This window comes from Mus caroli, chromosome 6 (assembly GCF_900094665.2).
Source record: "Mus caroli chromosome 6, CAROLI_EIJ_v1.1, whole genome shotgun sequence".
Classification (NCBI taxonomy): domain Eukaryota; kingdom Metazoa; phylum Chordata; class Mammalia; order Rodentia; family Muridae; genus Mus; species Mus caroli.
Genome location: NC_034575.1, coordinates 145,967,909 through 145,989,723, shown reverse-complemented (window position 1 = coordinate 145,989,723; position 21,815 = coordinate 145,967,909). Strand labels below are relative to the sequence as shown.

Genomic DNA, 21,815 nt, shown 5'->3' with positions numbered 1-21,815 from the left:
AAAAAAAAAAAAAGAAAGAGAGAGAGACAGGAAAAAGAGAGGAGGGAGAGGGAGGGAGAGACCTACTGCTTTAGTTCATTTCCCCCAGGCTCCCTTTCCCCTATGCATTACATAAGGAATTTTAAATGAGTTGACTTATGGGAAAATGTCACTTGCATTAGCACATGTTGGGGTGAGCATTGTCTTGGCTTTTTTTTTTGCATTGAAGGGCTGCTCTACAGGTGTGTGACAAAAGCCTGTTAGTTTGTCCACTCCAGAACAGTCAGAAAGGGCTGACTGCATGTCGGTTCTACTATAATGAATAAAAGACTGAATTGACCCACCCCCTTAATCTGAGTAATTTAGCTTGCTAAAACATACTCCACCCTACTTTTTATTTTTATTTTCATTTTAGGAAGGCTAGCTTTTACTTCATTGCATGTTAAATTTTGTGTCTGAACTATTCTCAAGAGTCTAAGAACTGTATCAAGCTAAGTGGATGTTACAGAAAATGGGAGAAAGGGCCAAGATCAGGTGTTCTTTTATGGGGATATGTCGTGTAACTTCCATTTTTTCTTGGTCGAGGCAGTCTTACTTAGGTTCAGGTCCAAAGATATTTGACAAGATTCCTCCCTGAGGGGCCCCACACCAGCTGTAAACTGAACAGGAACTGGTGGGATGTCAGACCTCAACATAGTTCCCACCAAGGAAGATCCCTTGGCAGAAGGTATATAAGCAGCCTCTGAAGGACTAAAATGTATTTACCCTTGTATATTTTTGTATTATTTACTCTTGCAGTATCAGGGTTTATTCCCTTATACCTGAGTTTAAAGGTTTGGCTGTTGTTTTGATTTAGATGCAAAAGCACTTGGCCCTTAAGATATGACACAATCACTCCATTACAAGGAAGGCTTCAGGGTTCATTTAGGCTGTGGCATGCTTAAAGTGCCAGTGTAGAAGTCTGAGTTTCACACTTTAATTTTCCAGGCTGTACCCACGCCATGCAAGTGCACTGAATAACCTTGGGACACTGACCAAGGACATGGCAGAAGCTAAGATGTACTACCAGAAGGCATTGCAGCTCCACCCGCAGCACAACCGTGCACTTTTCAATCTGGGGAATCTCCTCAAGTAAGTACTGGCTTCTGCTGGCTAGGTGACCTGCAGAGTTCCAGAAACCCTTATTTCATTGTGTTACTGATGCCTCTTCCTAGGGATGAGGTGTTTGTACACTCTCATTGCAATTAATTCTATTTCTTGTTAGTTAAAAGTGATATATCTCAGGGTTTCTTTCTGAGATCAGTCCATAGATTGTCTGTCACAGGACACTAAGAAAGGTTACACAGCCCCAAAAAAACTTAGGATGTGTTATGTTGCACAGTGGAGGATGGTGCAAATAGCTTTCCAATGCTTCTAGTTCCTTGTAAGTCTTTATGAAGGGCTCAGTAGGATACAGCCCTTCCAAGTAAGTATATTCTATAATATACTTCAAAGAAAGCAGTGTTCTCTGAGGGAAGTGACAGGCCTGACCAGGAGTCATGCTCAGCTTGGATTAAGGTTAAAAACAAAGCCTGGCTTGTCTGGAGTTAGAACAAACTCAGGAGGGACTGCTAAGATGGCTCAATAGTTAAGAGCAAACACTGCTCTTGAGTGGACCAGAACTGAGCTCCCAGCACTCACTTTGGGCAGCTCATAACTGCCTATAACTCCAGCTCCAGAGGATCTAATGCCTCTTCTGGACTTCATAGACTCCTCAACACATGTGCACAGAAACATACACACCTACACATGAATAAAAATAAATCTTAAAGCATAAAATAATAACAGATCAAAAGGCATGAAAAGGGTGGGTTCTAGTTTCTGAGACAGCTAGCTGCAGGCAACTCCTTTACTTCACTTTAGAACCTCTGTGAGCTCCATGTGAAGTTGTGAGGTTCGAATGGCACTACAGTGTCTGTGCTTTTGTTTATGGCTCAAATCACTGAGTGGGTAGAAAACCCCACAGATGTCCCCACAGGGAACTGGCTTCTATAGCACTGGTCAGAGACCTTTACAATGTGTATTTCTTTTCTAAGCAGCCAAGCTGAATGACAGGCTGCAGAGTGAGACTCCTTTTCAGGAATGATGTCCAGAGTTCTGTGCTCAAACTGTACAGCATGGCCCTGGGGCAGGGGTTCTGTCCTGTTTCCTCCTGCTGGGGAACAAGCTGAAGATGTTAATTCAGTCTACCTTCTCTGATGACATCTGAGTTCCTCTATAGGAAAGTATGCTTAGAACACAGCAAAGACTGCTGGACAGTGAGAAAACCTACTGACTCACCAGCATAAGGCTTCCCTTCCCACCCAGCAGTTCCCCAAATTAACAGTCCAGATTTACATCTGTGTTAGACTGCACTGGTTTCTGGGGCCTTTCATTTTTAATGGTGCTTTTCCTGATGTGACCAGGGAAGAGGGAATGGGGATCCTAAAACTCACGCAAAGGGAGAAAGAGACATGTCTCAGTGTGAGTCTCAGAATCCAGTGGATGAAATCATGTGAGTAGCTAACTTTGTAACTGACAAGTAAGTTATATACATGGTACACTTGAAGTATATGTGTGCCTGTATATAGCTGCATTACATAATTTTTAAAACAACCTGTGCTGAGATGTGTTACCATCTTCATCTCATTTCTCAGGTCAGGAACCCAAGGCACCTGCAGAGCTCTATGACCCTAACCTAGGCTTGTCATCAACCCAGGATTGAACTCTGCTCTTTGACCCCTTGTCTTTATGTTCCTTTCCTGTTTTTCCTAAATAGCTCCCAAGCTCCCAGGATAACATAATAGCAAACTGTAAAAGCTTACCTGGCCTTGTACAGACTTCCTAATGGCCTTTCTGAAGGAAACAGTTCCGTTTATTTTCATTACCCAGAGGTTGCATTGCTAAATGACAGAGGAAGGTAATACAGAACACTGCAGGGCCAGTCTGCATTTAGATGGAGCTGAGCTCACCTCTGCCTCTCCTAATGGGCTTCTGGGCCAGTAGCAATGAGTAGAAACCGAGAAAAGGGTAAGAATGTTGCAAATGTGGGGCAAAGCAAAGGTCTGCTGTTATTAGCATTCTTGCCCTAGTTCTCTGTTGAGCCAGCTTTTGAGATATTGCAGTTTGCTTTATAAAGCCATACCTCTTTACATATGGCCAACACTGATCTGAATATTACTAAGAAGCAGCCACTCCCCATTCCTATTTGATAAACGAGGGCACTAAAATTTGGACTAAAGGAACCTCAGCCCTTTTAACTCAGCAGACTCCACCACTGTAGTGGCCCAGGTAGAAAGTGCCAGTCAGCTCTCAAGTGGTCATCAGCTGCCTCCTAAAATCAGCTTCAGAACTGTGTATGCAATGTCAGGAAGTCATACTTTAAAACATATAAAAATGAACTTTAGTCATATCTTTGATTAAACCTTACTATGTCTACATTATTATTTTAGTGTGTGATTAATATTTTACAGTGCTTTACATTTTTAGCATAAAACATTGAAGATACAAATAAGATATCATGTTTTCTAACAAACTAAGTCTGTGAAATATAATATATGCTTGACATTCATAGCCCATCTCAGGGCAGCTATACTTCAAGTGTGCAATACCAATATGTAGAGATGGCTTTTTTCTTGGCTAGCACTGACATTTACTAGTAATCTTGACTTTGAAGGAAACGTGGGTCTTTGTCCAGGACTACGTTTCTCTGTCAAAGAATGCCAGCCAGCTCACTGCAAGTTGTTATGATTCTTGGAATTATATGAAGCTCCCCACCACCCCTGTAGTAGTGAACTCTAAGGGTTACCTACCTGTTTATGGTCTCTTTCAAGCTATTTCTTGAGATATCGTAGCTTCCCTGTTGAGAGTCTGTGTAGCACACTATGGTGGAAGACTGAGAAGCAGCAGCTCTCAATTCATATTGATTAATAATGGGTTTTCTTAAGAGTTAAAATATCAAAAAAAAATGAAAAGGAGAAAGAAAGAAGTGAGAAAAGCTTGTGGGTTTTTTTTTTTTTTTTGTAATTTTTTTTTCAAGATAAGCAAAGATTGCAGATGTCCCCAGTGTGTCAAGAGCACACAAGGGAGTGTTTAAAATAAGGGGATGAGGAAACATTTATGTAAATGCATAATTAAAATAGATGCTGGCATTTGTTGCTAAAATATAAAAGGAAGAAATTTAAGGACTCATGTCCTACCCCTGCCCATTGCTACAGCAACGTTCCATTCATGTCAGAAGATGGAGAAGTCTACTGTGTTGCCATGGATCTGATGGCAAAAACAGCACAGCATGTACACAGGTGCCCTGCTAGCTTGTGGAGAGCTGAACAGCTGTGTGTTTGCCTTAAAGAGTGAGTGCACAGAAGTGTAACCATTACTTTGTAAGAAGTTTAAATGTTTGGGGCACACTTCCTCCCAGCATGGTCACCAGCCACACAAGAGGAAAGGATGCCTGTGTACACAAGATGGCAGACCGCTACTTCTCAGCTCTATTTTCCTGTTTTTGGTTTTTCCAGACAGGGGATCTCTATGTAACAGAGCACTGGCTGTCCTGAACTTGCTTTGTAGACTAGGCTAGTCTTGAACTCAGAGATCTACCTGCCTCTGCTTCCTGAGAACTAGGATTACAGTCATGAACCTTCACTTTTTAACTTCAGCACAAAATGCCAGTTAGTGGCTAACTGCACTTTCCCTGGCCCTTGTCCACCATGCACCAAGTGAGCACATCAGCTGTGTTCTGCTTCGGCCTCTTGGCCTGACATCCTCCACTCACCCTCACGGTGACCTATTTGTAGTGACTTCTAGCTTAACCTGCTTCTAGTTCTCCCACATCTTGGTCTACTTCATGCCTACACCTCTGTACATCTTCTCCAGTTTCCAAAGCCCAGCTCATCATCTCATGATGCCATCTGCATCTTCAGCTCTGCCTCTCGTAGTATTCTCTACGCTCTTCTAACACCAGCACCAACTGAAGCACCAGACAGCACTTTTCACTCCCCTGCAGTCATCAGTAGTGAACCTTGTCATTCCTGCTCTGCTCCCCCTCTCTTAATTGCATGATGCCCTCAATCAGACCAGGGACTTGAGAGGGAAAGCAAGGCAGACCAGCCAGGGACGATGGCAAGTGAGCTGGATGAGAGACAGACTTCTGGGGAGGCAGCTTCATTTAGCAGCTCATTTTACTGAGGGGAACACAGGCTATTTAAACCTTTGGAGGGTGAGTAGGCACATCATTGGCCCAGGCCAGAGTACTGGGAATGCCTCATTTGCATAAGGAGGAATTCCAGGTGCTTCTGAATATGTCCTTGTATGGGAAAAGAAAGTTTGACCTGGTTACCATCTACATGACTTCCTCTGGTGGAGCAAAGGTGGTGGCATTGATCTATGTGCCCCAGGACATGCAGGCCCAGGACATGGAGGAGGAGTCCTAATCTTGCCTGTCTCAGGATGAGATTTCTGGGTTTTGGACATGCTGTGACCCCACTCTTGCTCTAGGCCTGCTCCCCACAATTCCATAGCTTCCTCAGCCCTACAAACTTCAGTATTTATGTCAGCAACCAGGTTCTATTCATCCTTCTCTCCAAGGCTGTCCATCTCCACTGCGCTTGGGTACTTTCCAACATGGCTGTGCCACTAACTTTTTAAGTGTGCAGACTTTGTCTTCCTAGTTACATCTGGATTCTGACCTCTGCTCACCTTTCTCCCATTCTCTTCACTCCTGCTGAGCTCTGAAGGGCTGTGATTATGAACTGTCACCTTGTGTCTCTTCTCTGTAGTGGTTTTATTTCAAGACCTTTTTGTCATCAGATCTGTTCACAGTCTTGTTAGACTTCCTCTATTAAATATCACATGCCATTATTTTGTCCCTTTATCTAACACCTACTCCTCCCCATCCTCTCTATGGACTCAGGAGTACCTGTGTTCATTGTATTGGCACCAGGCCTAACTGTCTTAGCTTTCAGGATTTTTGTCCCTCACTACTCTGCTCTTCTGTTCTCTGTAAACCCAAACCCAGCTGATGCTGTCCAGTGGTCAGTATGTGAGCAACAACTGTCAGACTACATTGACTGAGGCCCTTAGCAAGGCTTAAAGTTGAACCAGTTCATTGAAAATATTCCATGTCCACTGTCCTCCTCTCAGTCAGTGGCTATCCAACAGCTTTATCTGGGAAATGAGAATATGGCTGTGACCCCATGACTAACAAACAAAAGACACACAGCAGTCTTATAGGACTTCTGTGAGCATTGCCCCCACAACTATGCTCACACCATGATTCTTGAGTCTTAAGTCCTTACTAGAGTTCTCTTGCTGTGATAATCACAGTGCAGGCCAGAGCAGAGTTCCACAGGAAGCAGCCTTAAAGGAGCCTGGCTTTGTTTACACTCTTTGAAAAGATTATCATCCACACTCCCCGCACAGATATTTCTAGCAGAAGATAATGCAGCAGGCCAGTCTGCCTTGTCAAGTCCAAGAATTCTCAAGAGCCTCCAGTCTTCATTCTCTCTGTGCCTTTGCAATTAAACTGCCCTAAGCTCCATAGTACAGACCCAGAGTGACATGGCTTAAGGAAGGAGTGGTCCAGCTAAAGTCTGGTGGCAGCATAGCAGTCTCTGGGAACCTCTTTTGTGGACACAGTCATATTTTAGGGCACCAGCACTTCAGCCTTTATCCTGAGTCAGTCCAGCAGGGTTTTGCTTTGGCACAGAAGCTCAATTTGCTATTCAGGTTGTTGAGGGGAGGCAGTAATCAAAAGCTTCCAAGTTAAAAAATGTTCTTTATACACTAGAAAGAGAAGCAGGAAGGGCAGAAAGAGGGCCATGTGTATGTGCTGTGTTCTTATACCTATCTATGGCCTTCAGGAAACACTTGGGGAGGGAAGCCTTGCCTTAAGGACTCCTCCTCTTCTAAGGATCTCATTGCCAGTCCTGCCAGCTTCCCTCCTCTTCTGCTTTCCACAGAGTCCAGTCTTCCCAGCCTGTCTTCTGGGTAGCACATGGGCTTTCTGCCCTCACCCTTCATGCTACCTTCCTCCAACTGACAAGAAAGATTACCCTTTTCTTATTGTCTACCAGAGCAGTAGGGGTATCACCCCATAACTCTCTAGTTCAGACATAATTGACTAGAATAGGATTGCATGCCAATGAACCACAGAGAGAGCCTTGATATTTCAGTGTTTTCTGTGACATCAGATCATGCCCTTCCTTTCTTAGGACAGGTAGATGCTACCATGTGCTGATCTCTGGTTAACATGTATCTGCAGTGCAGCAGTTTTATCTTATTGTGTCTGTAACTGCTTATGTAGAAATAATTCTAGAAATTGCCCTTTTCCTTAAGTACTAAATACAATGCATATAAACACTTAATATAGGAACCAGCACCCAGTGAAGGTGAAGTAGTTATTAGCTGTTACTATCTAACATAGAAACATAGTAGTATCTCATGTCCAGTCTGAAACTTGATATCCTGGCCTCACATTAATAAGGAATGAAAGACAGGCAGCCATACACTGCCTGTGCCATTAGTTGAACAGCTTAAGATGATAGTTGCTAGGAGGCTCAGATCTTTTCACTTAAGTAGAAGACGGACCAGCTGATCCTATGTAAGAGTCTGTGGCTTACCTACAAAATGGGCTTCTAGTCTCCTAACAGAAGTATGGATAAAGAACTTAAAAGTCGGGCAAGTGGTGGCGCATGCCTTTAATCCCAGCACTTGGGAGGCAGAGACAGGTGGATTTCTGAGTTTGAGGCCAGCCTGGTCTACAGAGTGAGTTCCAGGACAGCCAGGTCTACACAGAGAAACCCTGTATCAAAAAACAAACAAACAAAGAAACAAAACAAAAAAAAGAACTTAAAAGTCCCTTTCTCTTCAGCCACAGAAATAGCTGCTGCAACATCCACCTTTGCTGAGACACTGTACAGTCAGGGTTGGGGACCACATCTGGCCCAAGTCACTCAGCAACTGAAGATGAGATGGACAGAAACAGTACCTAGTCCAGTGCCTAGCAGAAACCCAGCACAATGACTCATCCACTTAGCCCCCAGCTGTGGACAATTCCTTGCCACCTCTCCTCCAGATCCCAGTGGTAGAACCATGTTCCTGCCCTATTGAAGTTCCTACAGGGCTTAGCATGTGTATGTGCTTTGAAGTCATGCTACTTGGGACTAGTTTTGATCTTGATGTGATAATTGGTTTGGCACTACCTTCACACATCTGTAGCCCAGAACTGGCTCTGTATGTCCTGAGCCTCAGGAGGCAGGTGTTCTCTTACCCGAGTGCAATGCAGTGATCTCCCAGGGTGATGATATGCCCCACACCCACGGAGAAAGACCTGGGACCAAAGCTTCTGGAGCTGTGCTCTGTGTTGGCCCTTATGCGATTGATCTCAGCCTTCACCATGTCAATGCCTTGTGGACACACACTCTGGGACTTTGCACCATCAACACCTCACTTTCTGTCTGGCAGGGTGGATCAGTGGGGAGAGGTGTGACTGTGATCTTGTCCTTGAATTTTAGCTGCAATGAGCATCTCTCTGTGTGTGGTCTGTATCTGGTGTGTGTATGTATGTATGTGGGGGACACATGTGCATGAGTGTGAAGGACAGAGGTAAGCCTCATGTGTTGTCTACTGTGTTTTTTGAGATAGAACCTCTCTTTGCCCTGGTACTTGTTGTGTAGGCTAGGCTAGGCTGGCTGGCCAGTGAGTCTCAGAACCCCAGATCCACCTGTCTCCATCTGCTGGAAATACAAGTGTAATATCACACTTACCTGCTAGGGGTCAAGCTCAGGTCCTTGTGTTTGTGTAGTAGGCTTTGTCCACTGCACTAGCCATGATCACTTAGCAGTTCTTCCCACCCTGTGTAGAGAGGCAGAGCCCTAGAAAGCTCATGCTTACAAAGACCATCTTCTGCAATAACTGTAGCTTGAATTTTACATACCAGTTCTTCAGAAGAGCTGGTGCTATCTCCTGCCATAAATGTAGAAATCGAAGTCTTCTTCATTTGTGGAAATCTCATTTTTGATCCAATAATAGTAAAGCACAACGATACAGTATCAGAAGCAGAGTGACACAGAGGACCCCAGAAGCGCCTGCTGCCCACCCCCACTCCATACAGAGGAGCGCCTGCTGCCCACAGCCTGCTGCCCACCCTTTACTCCACCAGCAGGCTGGGTGGGGTTCCTTTCCCTTTTTCCTTTCCCTTTTTCCTTTTCTTCTTTCTTTTCTTTCCTTTTTTTTCCCCCTCAAGATACTTTGTGCCTACTTCCCCACCTCTGTGCTGGCATTTTGTCTGACTTGACCTTGCATGGTCTTGTGAATACTGGCATAATCATCATGAGTTCATTGATACACCTATCCTATTATGTTTGGGAAACATTCTCTCCTTATATCATCTACCACCTCTGGCTATTACAGTCTTTTTACTCCTTCAACACAGAGCTCTGAGTGTTGAGGGCAAAAGTGTGAATCAGACATACATTTATGGTTGAGTAATCTGAAGTATCTTATTCACTATAAGCTGTCCAGCTATGGGTCTCTGTTAATGGCCACCTACTCTTGAGGAACTCTAGTGCTGCTTACAAGTTACCAGCCTTGTATCTGCTACTGATATTTTCTAAATTCATCCTGTGTCGATTCTTTCTTAAAGCAAGCAGCTGCTTCTGCTGAGATGAATGTGGGACAGCAGACAGGAATCCAGAAAGTTTTGTAAATTAACAAACTTAACATGTCTCTAATTACTGAAAGGAAACGTGGCAAATCCTTAATGCCTTTGCTAAATACCTCTCACTGAGATGGAGCCAGGGAAGTGAGCCTCTGGGCGTGCTTTTACTTGACAAGAGGGAAGCAGAAAACACAGGTGTGGGCTGCAAGATCGTCACATTCTGAGCAAGATCTAGTTTTTACGTGATATTTTTCTTATTAAATCCATTCCGAGGAAATTACTTGTCTCAGGAACTCATTCTGAGGAACTTTAGCCTTTGGAAGTTCCTGGGGCAGGGGTAATTTAAGAGAGTTGAATTTTGCTGCAAATTGTAAAAGCTTTGTATTTATGATTGAAGCTCATATGATGCCGAGTTATGTGCGTGTGACTCGTGGTCCAGGGCGCTCCAGTAGAGAAAGCGTCTCTACAGTGGCAGGGTTCATTGTCATTCCTCCATCCATCATTAGGGTGGCTTTGAGGTTTTTTACTATATGTAGGTTATTAGAGTGGGATTAGATACAAAACAAAAGATTAGTAGATTATCATAGTGGTGTTCTCTTGCCATGAAGAGGCACTATGACCACAGTAACTCTTCGTTTCTTTCTTTCTCTTTCTTTTGAGACAAGGTTTCTTTGTGTAGCCCTGGCTGTTCTGGATGAAACTCACTCTGTAGATTAAGCTAGCCTCAAACTCACAGAGATCCATTTGTCTCTGCCTCCCAGGTGCTGGGATTAAAGAAATGCACCTCCACCACCCAGCTTAGCAGCAGCTCTTATAAAAGAAAGCATTTAATTGGGGCTGGCTTATAATTTCAGAGATTTAGTCCATCATCATTATCATCATGGTGGGATCATGATGGTATGTAGACAGACAAGGAATTGGAGAGGTAGTTGAGAATTCTATGTTTACATCAGCAGGCAGCAGGAAGAGACACTGGGCCTGGCTTGTGCATCTGAAACCTCAAAGCTTACCCCCAATGACATACTTCCTCCAACAAGGTTACACCTCCTAATAGTGCCATTCCCTGGTGACCAAGCATTCCAACCTATAAGCCTGTGAGGGCCACTACAAAGATCCAAAGTCCACTCATAGTGGAGGCTGACATTTAATAAAGGTCTCTCTGAGTGTTAGGATCCTAGTGCTTAGTGTCTCACTAAGCCTCTTGAGGGGGAAAAAAAAAACCAAAAGCTACCAGGATCCCCTCTTTTTCAGAATTCCCTGGGAGAAGCTTTGATGGCTCTATTTCCACTGTATTATTCAGATGGACATTAATGGAATCCTCAAGAAATACATTCACAGGCTGTGTTAAGTGGTAGTTAATCTCTCTGCATTCACTTATGAAAGGTCTAAGTTTTCATTCTAACAGACATGAGTTATTACAAATGAAAGGCACCACTAAACCATTATTATAGAATTATTGTGTTTTTCCCCCCCTTCTGCTGATTTTGAAGAATTTTCAGCTAAATAATGTCCTGTAGGGACTAATTTTCCACCTTAATTTTGTAAGTCTATATCTTCCCTTGGATTTAAGTAGCATTTCTAAATTAAACTTAGTGAAGACTCTTTGGAATTCTAACCATAAAATCAGTGGTCAAATTACTAAGGTTAAAAAAAAATGCTGACTTACCGGTCCAGAGGTTTAGCCTATTATCATCATGGTGGGAAGCATGACACTGTACAGGCAGACATGGTGCTGGAGAAGGAACAGCAGGGAGAGAGAGGCACTGGGCCTGGCTTAAACATTTGAAACCTCGAAACCCACCCCTTAGTGACACACTTCCTACTCCAACAAGGCCACACATCAAATAATGCCACTCCCTATGAGCCTATGAGAACCATTTTAATTCAGACCACCACATCTACCAAACTGAATTCCTAATTCTAAGGACTTTTGAAACCATGACTGTTAACTCTCAGATCTATGATAGGAGTCTCCCTCCTAGGTGAAGGTAACTGGTAACAAGCTGCTTCTGGCATTGAAACATTCAGACTGTATCTTACAGAGCCTGAGCCTGCAGGGAGTAGGAGAGAGGGCAGCTGTTAGGAATGAATGACCTTGTTTGTCCCTGAGAATATGTGATGTAGGTATGCTGAGGTCTCAGTACCCACACAGAGCACCTGGGAAGTGTGAATGGGGCCCGAGGTTCTTTTGTGCATCAAACTGCCAGGTGACATTCTCAGAGGTACATAAATCACACTCTGAACAGCAAGCTCTTACAACGGAGGGTAGACTTCTGAGAGTTAAAATAAGTAGCCATGATTAAATCCCAGTGCTTAGGAGGCTGAAGTAGGACATGCAAGTACATGAACAATACTAAAAACATGCTTTAAAAATAATTTAGCATGGGCCAGGTGTGGTGTTGCAGGCCTTTAATCCTAGCACTCAGGAGGCAAAGGCAGTTGGATTTCTGTGAGTTGGAGGCCAGTCTGATCTACAGATCGAGTCTAGGACAGCCAGGGCTCTGTTATACAGAGAAACCCTGTCTCATAAAATATAACAAAACAAAACAAAACAAAACAAACAAAAAGATAATAATAACAACAACAATAATAATAAATAATAATAATAATTTAGCACTTACTGGAGTTTTACGATGTGCAGGCCATTGGACTGGTCTATGGGATTTTTAAAAAAGGATAAAGAAAAGCTAACAATGAATAGGATCCAACACAAAGACCACATAGAACACACACTCAGAGTGTTAGGATTCTCGTGTCATATTTTAAACTGTTCTTATGTGGGAGTTTTTCCTCAAGGAATTTCAAGGCTGACCTAGCATACAGAGTTGGACCTGTCCTAAAGAAAATAAAGCAGTTGTGTTATACTGGAGGAACATTTGCAAGAGGATGTTAGGGTGTGCTCGAGCCATTTGACTCTGCTGCATGTGAACGTTTCTCTTCACAGTATCTGTCACATGGGGCTGCAGTAAGGACTGAACTCATAATGCCATGAGAATTTATAAGAACACCCAGTACACAGTCTTTACTGAGTGGAATAGTGAAAACACTTGCACCAGACTCTGGTTTAGTCCCCAGTTGGAACAGGTTCCCTCAAGGCTTAGGCCTAGATCCTTGAGGCCATGGGCTGTCTGTGGTTCCAGGGTTTCTGTTCTTCACATTACACTTTATTTTCCACATTTACAATAGCTGGCATTGAAAATCAGTATTTGTGGAAGTTATTTCAGTAAGCAGAAGGATTACTGCCTAAGAATGAGGCAGTGAGATCCAGTGTCTCCCTGTGGCCCCAACAGGAGAGGCCTTTTTACCTGAGGAGAGAACTCACAGGCTTCAGGTCCTGGAGCAGATCGACTGTCAGAGGCAGAGTCAGTTTGTAGTGAGAGCATAACAACATATTCACTTCCCCTTCCAGCCACTGGTCACAGTGTTTTCTAGTTTTCTAGTTTCATAAATTGTGTATGATGCTTTCTTTTGTGGATATAAACCGTAGCTGGCCATCTTAGCCGGGTTTGTCCTAGACCAGCAGCCATCACTAAGAAGTCAGACTGTGAAGCTCAGTAGTTTTAAGATTACCAGTTGTTCTTTCAGAGCCTGAGTTCCCTGTGAGACCTATGTCGATTGGATCATAACTCCAGATCCAGGGCATCCCGTGCCCTCGTCTGGAGCTGCACATGAGCTTTACATACAGAGATACACATTTATAAACATAAAATTGTTTTTGTAAATGGATTTGGACCTGTGGTGCTATTAGAAATGAGCACAGGCCATCTTCACATCACTGTACCCACTTCCATGCTGCCCAGGTGGTCCCCCAGAGTGCTGGCCTGAGGTTCAGTGTTTCTTGTTAACAGGCTTACAGGCTCTTTAGTAAAACTTCCCAACAGTGCATAGCAGGTGTGTTGGCTACTTTTTTTTTTGCCACTAAGACCAAATACTTGACAAGAAATTTAAGAGAGAAAATATTTTCTTGGGTTCCCAGTTATAAAAGGTGGCATTGTGTCCACAGTCAAGCCAAAAAAAAAAAAAAATGGACAGGAAGTAGATCCAGTCTGTAAAACCTTGAGGCCTCTCCCCAGTAATCTACACCTACACCCTTCCCATCATCCAGTTAGGCCTCAATACCTAATAGTCCACAATTTTCCGTACAGCACCTGCACATGCCACTAGCTGGGGAACAAATGTTGCTCAGGGACACGAGCCTGCAGGGGTTCACTGCATTCAAACCACAGCAGCCAGAGTCAGTGACAAATCTCCAGTATCTCCTCACTGCTTTCCAGTGAGAATCCAGACACAACTGGCATAACATCTACATGTAAACACAGTAAACATCTACATCGAACACAGTAAAATCCAGGATGAACCACCTAATCTTTGCTAAAAGATATGAAATGTCGAAGTCTAAGCATAGGATTACAGCAAGTGCTTGTGAAAGGTGACCTCCCTCTGTCATCTGCAGGTCCCAGGAGAAAACAGAAGAAGCCATCATGCTGCTGAAGGAATCCATTAAATATGGTCCAGATTTTGCTGATGCCTATTCAAGCTTGGCTTCCCTACTGGCAGAGCAGGTAATTGTTTCCATTTAATTTCAGAAGTGTTTCTTTAAATGTTACTTTCAAGTGCATTTGCCAGTATCATCACAGTATCATCTAGTGAGTCTGGCTAAGGGTTTATCTATCTTGTTGATTTTCTCAAAGAACCAGCTCCTGGTTTGGTTGATTCTTTGTATAGTTCTTTTCGTTTCCCCTTGGCTGATTTCAGCCCTGAGTTTTGATTATTTCCTGCTGTCTACTCCTCTTGGGTGTATTTGCTTCCTTTTGTTCTAGAGCTTTTAGGTGTGTTGTAAAGCTGCTAGTGTGTGCTCTCTCCAGATTCTTTTTGGAGGCACTCAGAGCTATGCATTTTCCTCTTAGGACTTTCATTGTGTCCCATAAGTTTGGATATGTTGTGGCTTCATTTTCATTAAACTCTAAAAAGTCTTTAATTTCTTTCTTTATTTCTTCCTGACCGAGTTATCATTGAGTAGAGTGTTGTTCAGCTTCCACGTGTATGTGGGCTTTCTATTATTTAGTTTTTATTGAAGATCAGCCTTAGTCCATGGTGATCTGATAGGGTGCATGGGATTATTTCAATATTTTTGTATCTGCTAAGGCCTGTTTTGTGACCGATTATGTAGTCAGTTTTGTAGAAGGTACCATGAGGTGCTGTGAAGAAGGTATATCCTTTTGTTTTAGGATAAAATGTTCTATAGATATCAGTTAAATCCATTTGTTCCATAACTTCTGATAGTTTCACTGTGTCCCTGTTTAGTTTCTGTTTCCATGATCTGTCCATTGATGAAAGTGGTGTGTTGAAGTCTCCCACTATTATTGTGTGAGGTGCAATGTGTGCTTTGAGCTTTACTAAAGTTTCTTCAATGAATGTGGATGTCCTTGCATTTGGCACATAGATATTCAGAATTGAGAGTTCCTCTTGGTAAATTTTACCTTTGATGCATATAAAGTGTCCCTCCTTATCTTTTTTGATAACTTTAGGTAGAAAGTCGATTTTGTTCGATATTAGAGTGGCTACTCCAGCTTTTTTCCTTGGGACCATTTGCTTGGAAAATTGTTTTCCAGCCTTTTTCTCTGAGGTAGTGTCTGTCTTTGTCACTGAGGTGGGTTTCCTGTATACAGCAAAATGTTGGGTCCTGTTTACGTAATCAGTCTGATAGTCTATATTTTTTTATTGGGGAATTGAATCCATTGATATTAAGAGATATTAAAAAAATTGAGAATGAAATGTTTTACCTCATAGTGGACTCTTAAGCATGTTCTTCGTGTATGCGGTATGATAGCTGGATATCTTTTGGCATAATTGTTACACATTTGGCATGGATAGCCCACCCACAGGTTGGTATCTTCAAAAAGGCCAACCAGATAGGCCTCACTTGCCTCCTGCAAAGCACCAATAGCTGCCCTCTGGAAGCACAGATCTATTTTGAAATCCTGAGCAATTTCTTGCACCAGAAGCTGAAAGGGGAGCTTGTGAGTCAGAAGTTCAGTAGACTTCTGATAGAGTCTGATTTCAGAGTGCCACAGTACCAGGCCTGTAACTATGAGGTTTCTTCACCCCTCCAGTAGAGGGTGCACTCTTGTGAGCGGCTTTTGTAGCCAGTTGTTTCCTGGGTGCTTTACCACGGGTGGATTTTCGGGCAGTCTGCTTTGTATGAACCTTGGTATGGACACCTCCTTACTTACCCCCCTCCCTCTCTCCTTCTGCTGGAGTTTGGCAAGCTAGAGGTGGCTCTGGTGTTAGGGAGCGGCAGCACGGCGAAGGCTGAAAACACAATTCTCATTGTCATAACTAATAATTGCAGCTCCTGTCAAACTCTAGTTCTCATCTCAGTTTGTTCTTGATCAACACTAGAAGCCCAATTTTCTCACTGTACAAGGAGAGGGGCATCAAAGGCAGAAGGATACTATTGTCCGGTGATGTGTCTCTGCTGTCATTTGGAGACAAAGTATGTCAAGAATAATACACAACATTTGCTATTGTTTCTAAAAACTTTTTAATTAAAAAATCACAGAGAAATATACTAACCTCCAACCCTTTGTGAGCTCCAGTCTGTCTGTTCTCCCTATGTTGCTTGCTTCTGAGAGGCAGTGGGGGTGGGGGAGCGGGTGCTCCCTTTTGTTTAGGGGTTTTCTAGCCAGAGCTTTGGCATTCCTTCCAGAATGAACTCCTGTGTGGTCTCACATTCCATGTTTTTATTACTGTTTACTTGTGCTATGATGATTTTGTATCTTAAAACCTGCTAGGGAAGAACAGATGGCAAGGCAGGCTCCCAGGAGACCATCTCTGGCATGAGCAGTTGTGTTCTGAATCCCTGTCTCCTTTTCACTTGTCTGAATGACTTGAAACCAATTTTCAGGGTCTGTGGTGTTTGTCTACCCCTTGCCCTGGGGAATGCACATGCGTTATCTTCTATAAACGGATGCTTTGCTTTTGTTGACACATGAAAGTGACCCTGATAGCTGTAGGTTCTGCTGTCAATCAATTGCCAGTCCTCTTTTAAAAGTCAAACTGAGATGCCTTGGAGCAGCCGCTAGCTAAACATAAGGAATGGTTTGACCCACACATTGGTTACTCAGGCTACAAGTTGCATTTTAAACATTTTATAAGTTCCAACCAGTAGCAAAATTAGAATAGTCTATGAATATTCAACTGACAGAAGTTATAAACTGTGTTTTAATACAGCCATTTCTAGACTGTTCCTCAGACATAAAAATCTGTGGATTTGTGGGTCCCAGATATAAAGTGACATCATAGATAAACAACTCCTATGCACATCATTAAATTACTTCAACTTAGTGCAGTGTACACTAGCTATAGAAATAGCTGCTATACTTTATTAATTAGGGACTAAACACAAGAAACTTCAGTGTAGGCACAGTATTTTCTGAGTGTTACTTGTGTGTGTATGTGTACCAGAAAAAGATATCTAATAACTTTTTCTTTTGCCTTCTGCCTTATTCTTTTGAGTCAGCATCTCTCACTGGGCCAGAGTTTACTCTTTTGGATACACTAGCTAGCCGGTGAGTTTCTGGGGTCTGCCTGTCTTTGCCCAGATCACTGAGGTTACAGATACACATGGCCATGTGTGAAACTAGGGATTCATATTCAGGCACACAAGACATACATATAAGCTTATAAGGTTTACCCCTGAACTGTGTTCTCAGCCCCTTTCTTGACTATTTTTGATCTGAGGTTTGTTGCACCTGCAGATAGAGAAGCACAGTGTTCTCTAAACAGTGTAGATAGGCTGTAGTCAGAAAGGCTATCTGGAATAGATGACTTCCTTGCATGTTGACTTTTTACAGTGTTTAATTAATTAATGTGATCCTCCATGATGTATGCTTTCAGTCCTTGACAACTTTTGGCTCACAGGGAAAAGACGGCCTGCATCCCCTGGGATCACGTTTTCTCTTCACCCTGACCCTTTCCTCTCTCAGAGAGACACACCCTGCCTCTGCCTTTGACCTAGGCATGTCAGGCACCTCATTGTGTAGGCATTTTCCTCAACCACCACACATCTCTACCCAGATCCGTCTTCCCTCCTGCCGTGCAGTCTCCGCCTACACAGTACCATGTTGACCCTTTGTCTACTTTCTGTCATGTCTCCCATCACTTTGTCCTCCTGTGTATTTATTTCTCACAGCTTTAGGTTATCTAACATAACTCGGTGGGCTAGTGCTCTTTCATCCACCTCTAGAATGTTTGACTCTGTAAGGACATTTATTGTAATTATTGTAGTAGTCTCACACCTGCCAGGCTGTATGCAGTTAGTAGATTCCAGTTGTGTGAATAAATAAACTTGGAGAGTGTGCAGTCCCCACTCCAGACCTCTCATTGAGTTGTACCTTATTGTGATGCCCTGCCCTGCCGTGCCCTGCCCTGCCCTGCCCTGCCCTGCCCTGGGGTCTAGTGTGAGAAGCAGCTGTGAGGTCATAGCAATCATCTCTTACTCCATTCATTGAGTCTTTATGACGTGGCAGATCTTGAGAGTGGGAGATCTGTGCTTCAGTCTTGGAAAGACTGCATGTTTCTCCTAAATTACATTTAGTTTTTATTTTCCTCTTAATCTGGTACATGAAGATCTTATATTTTCTAGGAAGGTCAATTCTGTCTCCCCTTTTCATCTCACCTCAACTGGTGGCCATCTGGACTTCACTGTCTGCTTCTCTCTTGTGCTGTTCTTACTTCTACATTTGCCTTTTTCTTAATTCATATTCAGTTCATGTTCCTGCCTTGATTTCATTATCAACAATGAGGTGGGTGTGGTGATTGTACAAATAGTTTCCAACTCAGATCTTTTCTTCCAGCTCCCTAGGCAGGCAGTAGACACTGAATTATTGCTCTTAAAGAAGAAACACCACAACTTCAAGCAATGTTCAGTTATATCTACAAGTGATACCCAAGTCTGTTGTCTTGGGGTCTCTTGATGAACTGATACCTCTTTATACAGTTCACCTTTTTCAGGATCATCTTTTCTTTCTTTCTAAATCCCTTCTTGCTTGTAAAACAATTCAGTTTCCAGTTCCTCCCCAAACCTTGTTCACTTCTCCATTTTGCGTTGAATTCTATTTCCGGAGATCTCTGTGTTCAGCATTTTGCCTGTTGCTGTGAACATGAACCCCACAAATGCAGCTCAGGAGGAGGGGGTTATTCTGCTCACCATTTGTTGGTGCAGTTTGTCATGGAGGGAAAGTCATGATGGCAGGTGGTTCTGTGGTGGGAATATTTGACCACTATCTATTCACATCTCAATGGTCCAGAAAGCAGACAGGAAGGAGGTCCAGCTATAAATCTCAAGAATTGCTTCCAATGACCCACTTCCTCTACCTAGAACCCACATCCTAGAGATTCTGTTTGCAAACCAGCAACACAGCTGGGAACCAAATGGCTTGAAAGAGACATTTCACCCTCGAACCATGACATCAGCATACAAATTGTATCATGTTTATATATGTCATGTATTTTCATTTCTTGGGTTACTATCCTGAAATGAAATCTAAACCATGTGGGCCAGGAAGATAGCTGAGTAGGGAAAGTGCTTGCTGAGAAAGCTTAAAGACTGGAATTCAGATCCTCAGACTCCACATAAAAAGTGAAGTAGGCATGATTCCTACCAGTAATCCCAGCACTTGGGAAGCAGAGACAGGGGATCCTCAGGCCAGGTTCAGTTGAGAAAACCTTCCTCAATACATAAAGTGGGGCACTATCAAGGAAGACTCTCACTGTCAACCTCAAGCCCCCCCATCCATGCCCTCAACAAATGTACACACACACACACACATGCATGTATACCACAAATGCACATACTTACACATGAGTTCATGCAAGTGTGTGCACACACACATATACATACACACCTACACCACATCACATTAAAAAATTAAAACAAAACATTGATTTTTAGTGTTTCAGACTTATCTTCCTCTAACCACAGATTTCTTTAGGGAAAGCATGGTCTTGGATATATTCCTACTGCTGTCTGGCTCCACTCTAATTAGTATCATTGTTTATATACAGATAAACCATTTGTGTGTCAATACTGTGAAAAGTAATGGTCTTTAGTGGATATTCCAAAGTTTCTTGCTGTTTTCGTTTTCTAAATTGATGAACTCTGAGTTCAGTTAAAGATACCACTTTAAAGTGGTCCAGATGTTCACTGACCTTGACATTCATATTAGGACCCAGGACCATCACATCACTAACACAGTAGGCAGACCTTAACCAAGTGGCCATTTGTTGTTTGTATGTTCAATGAAACAAAGGCATTTTTCAGGCAAAAATTTCTAAAGGATAACATATTTTTTTTTCCTTAGCTGAATTTCAGGAGTTTCAGATAGGATATTTGAAATTATTTCCTGATTAAGTTATTTTCTGTGGAAACATGGCAAACTGATATAAAAATTATTGAATTTCTCACAGTTGGAGCTCAACAGTTATGAAGACAAATTACACAGAAGACCTTCATCTTTTCTGACAAAATGCACTTCCTTTAGCCATTTTCCTACTCTAGAGGGAAGGTTATTGTGAAATGCTTTAGGATCCTAGAATCTCACTGAAAAGTCTGAAGGGTTCTTCTACCCTTAAGGCAATTGGTTTTCACACAAGAAATAGGACAGCTATTGGGCAGAACTCAGGGCCCCTCCTTTCTCTGAGTCTACACATCTTATCTTAACCTCTGAAATTCTTTTGGGATAAAACAAGGTTTCTGATACACAATGTGGCAAACAGGAGTTGAGGAAAACCCTTGGACTTGATAGACTTTGAAACAACCCCTTTCCACTGTCACCTCTAACAGCATCTTAGACTTTCAAACCCCAGAAAATATGGAAGCGATATTCTTAAACCTCAGTCAGCCTGCACACCCTCTCCATGAGCAGAGCTACTATCTGCCGCACACAGAGCCTACACACATGCTGATTGTGGTTGAGGACTAGTGTCACACTGGAAGCAATGACAGAATAAAATCTCCCATGTGCAGTCAAGTTTCCAAAGGCTGTGTGAAAGGATGTACATTTATTTTCAAGTTTGCAGAGAGCATGGCATATGGGCCGTGAGGCACTTGGCAATTGGATACCTTTTGAATATGCTTGGTTTAATATGCTTGGTTTATTCACATAAACATTTATTATACTATTGTGCTAATATGAAGATTAAACAGATATCTCACCAAGCCAGGAACAATTGATCAGACAAAAAATGATGCTTCAGAGTTCTACTGGGAAACCCTCTCTTGTAAGGATACTCTGTAAGCTTTCAAGCTCTACCCATGCCTGCAGTTAAGTCCTTAGCTTTGGCAGACTGGGAACAGTGATAAAGGTCCAGGAAGTCCTTAAGAGCATAGAATAGTAAATAGGACTGACAAATAGGCCTGTGTGAGCCCAGGAGTCTGGGAGTGTGATGGTCACTAAAGGCCAGGCCATGCACAGTCTTAAAGCCTCTTGCTGATGGGTTTCAGCACAGAGACTAGAAAAGATGGACTAGAAAGAAAAGAGACTAGAAAATTCTCTGGAGTACAGCAGGCAGTGCAATCCTAGAGACCATCTCTAAAGTTACAATGTTTGCATAGTTTCACTGGGCAGTAGCTTTGCTCAGGGCTCACAGCTTGGGGCTGCTTCACTAGCACATCAACACCTTGCGGGCCTGTCCTGCACTAAGCTTCTGTCTGAGCTGCTCTGGTCTTGCTTCTGAGGTCTGGCTATTAACAGAGCTGCTCAGTGGCAAGCTGAGGCCTCCTTTTATTACAAGTCTCATAAAACTGCTTTTAAGTTACACAGAATGATATGTTTTTACCAAAGTTCTTTGTCTCTACCTGAAATTTCTGATTTTCTAGGACTTTTTTAGTCCTGACTTCTGCCATTCAAAGTATTGATTACCCTTTCCAGCTAGCTATTTCAGTGGAGAAATTTGGGAACAATAGCTTTCAATTATTTGTTTATGTTTTAGAAAGAGAAGAAAATTCTTTTTTTTTTTTATTACGTATTTTCCTCAATTACATTTCCAATGCTGTCCCAAAAGTCCCCCATACCCCGCCCCCACTTCCCTACCCACCCATTCCCATTCCCCTGGCCCTGGCATTCCCCTGTCCTGGGGCATATAAAGTTTGCAAGTC

The 21,815-nt window shown here is 42.8% G+C and overlaps 1 protein-coding gene across 5 annotated transcripts in view; it reads left to right on the top strand.

Annotated features, from left to right (window-relative positions):
* Positions 1-21,815, top strand: part of Tmtc1 (transmembrane O-mannosyltransferase targeting cadherins 1) — a 319,404-nt gene that overhangs the window by 277,659 nt on the left and 19,930 nt on the right. For all 5 annotated transcript variants that reach the window (XM_029478419.1, XM_029478417.1, XM_029478418.1 and 2 more), the window contains 2 exons: positions 967-1,110; positions 14,109-14,217. In XM_029478419.1, coding sequence (XP_029334279.1) covers positions 967-1,110; positions 14,109-14,217 — 253 coding nt within the window. The remainder of the gene's footprint in view (positions 1-966; positions 1,111-14,108; positions 14,218-21,815) is intronic.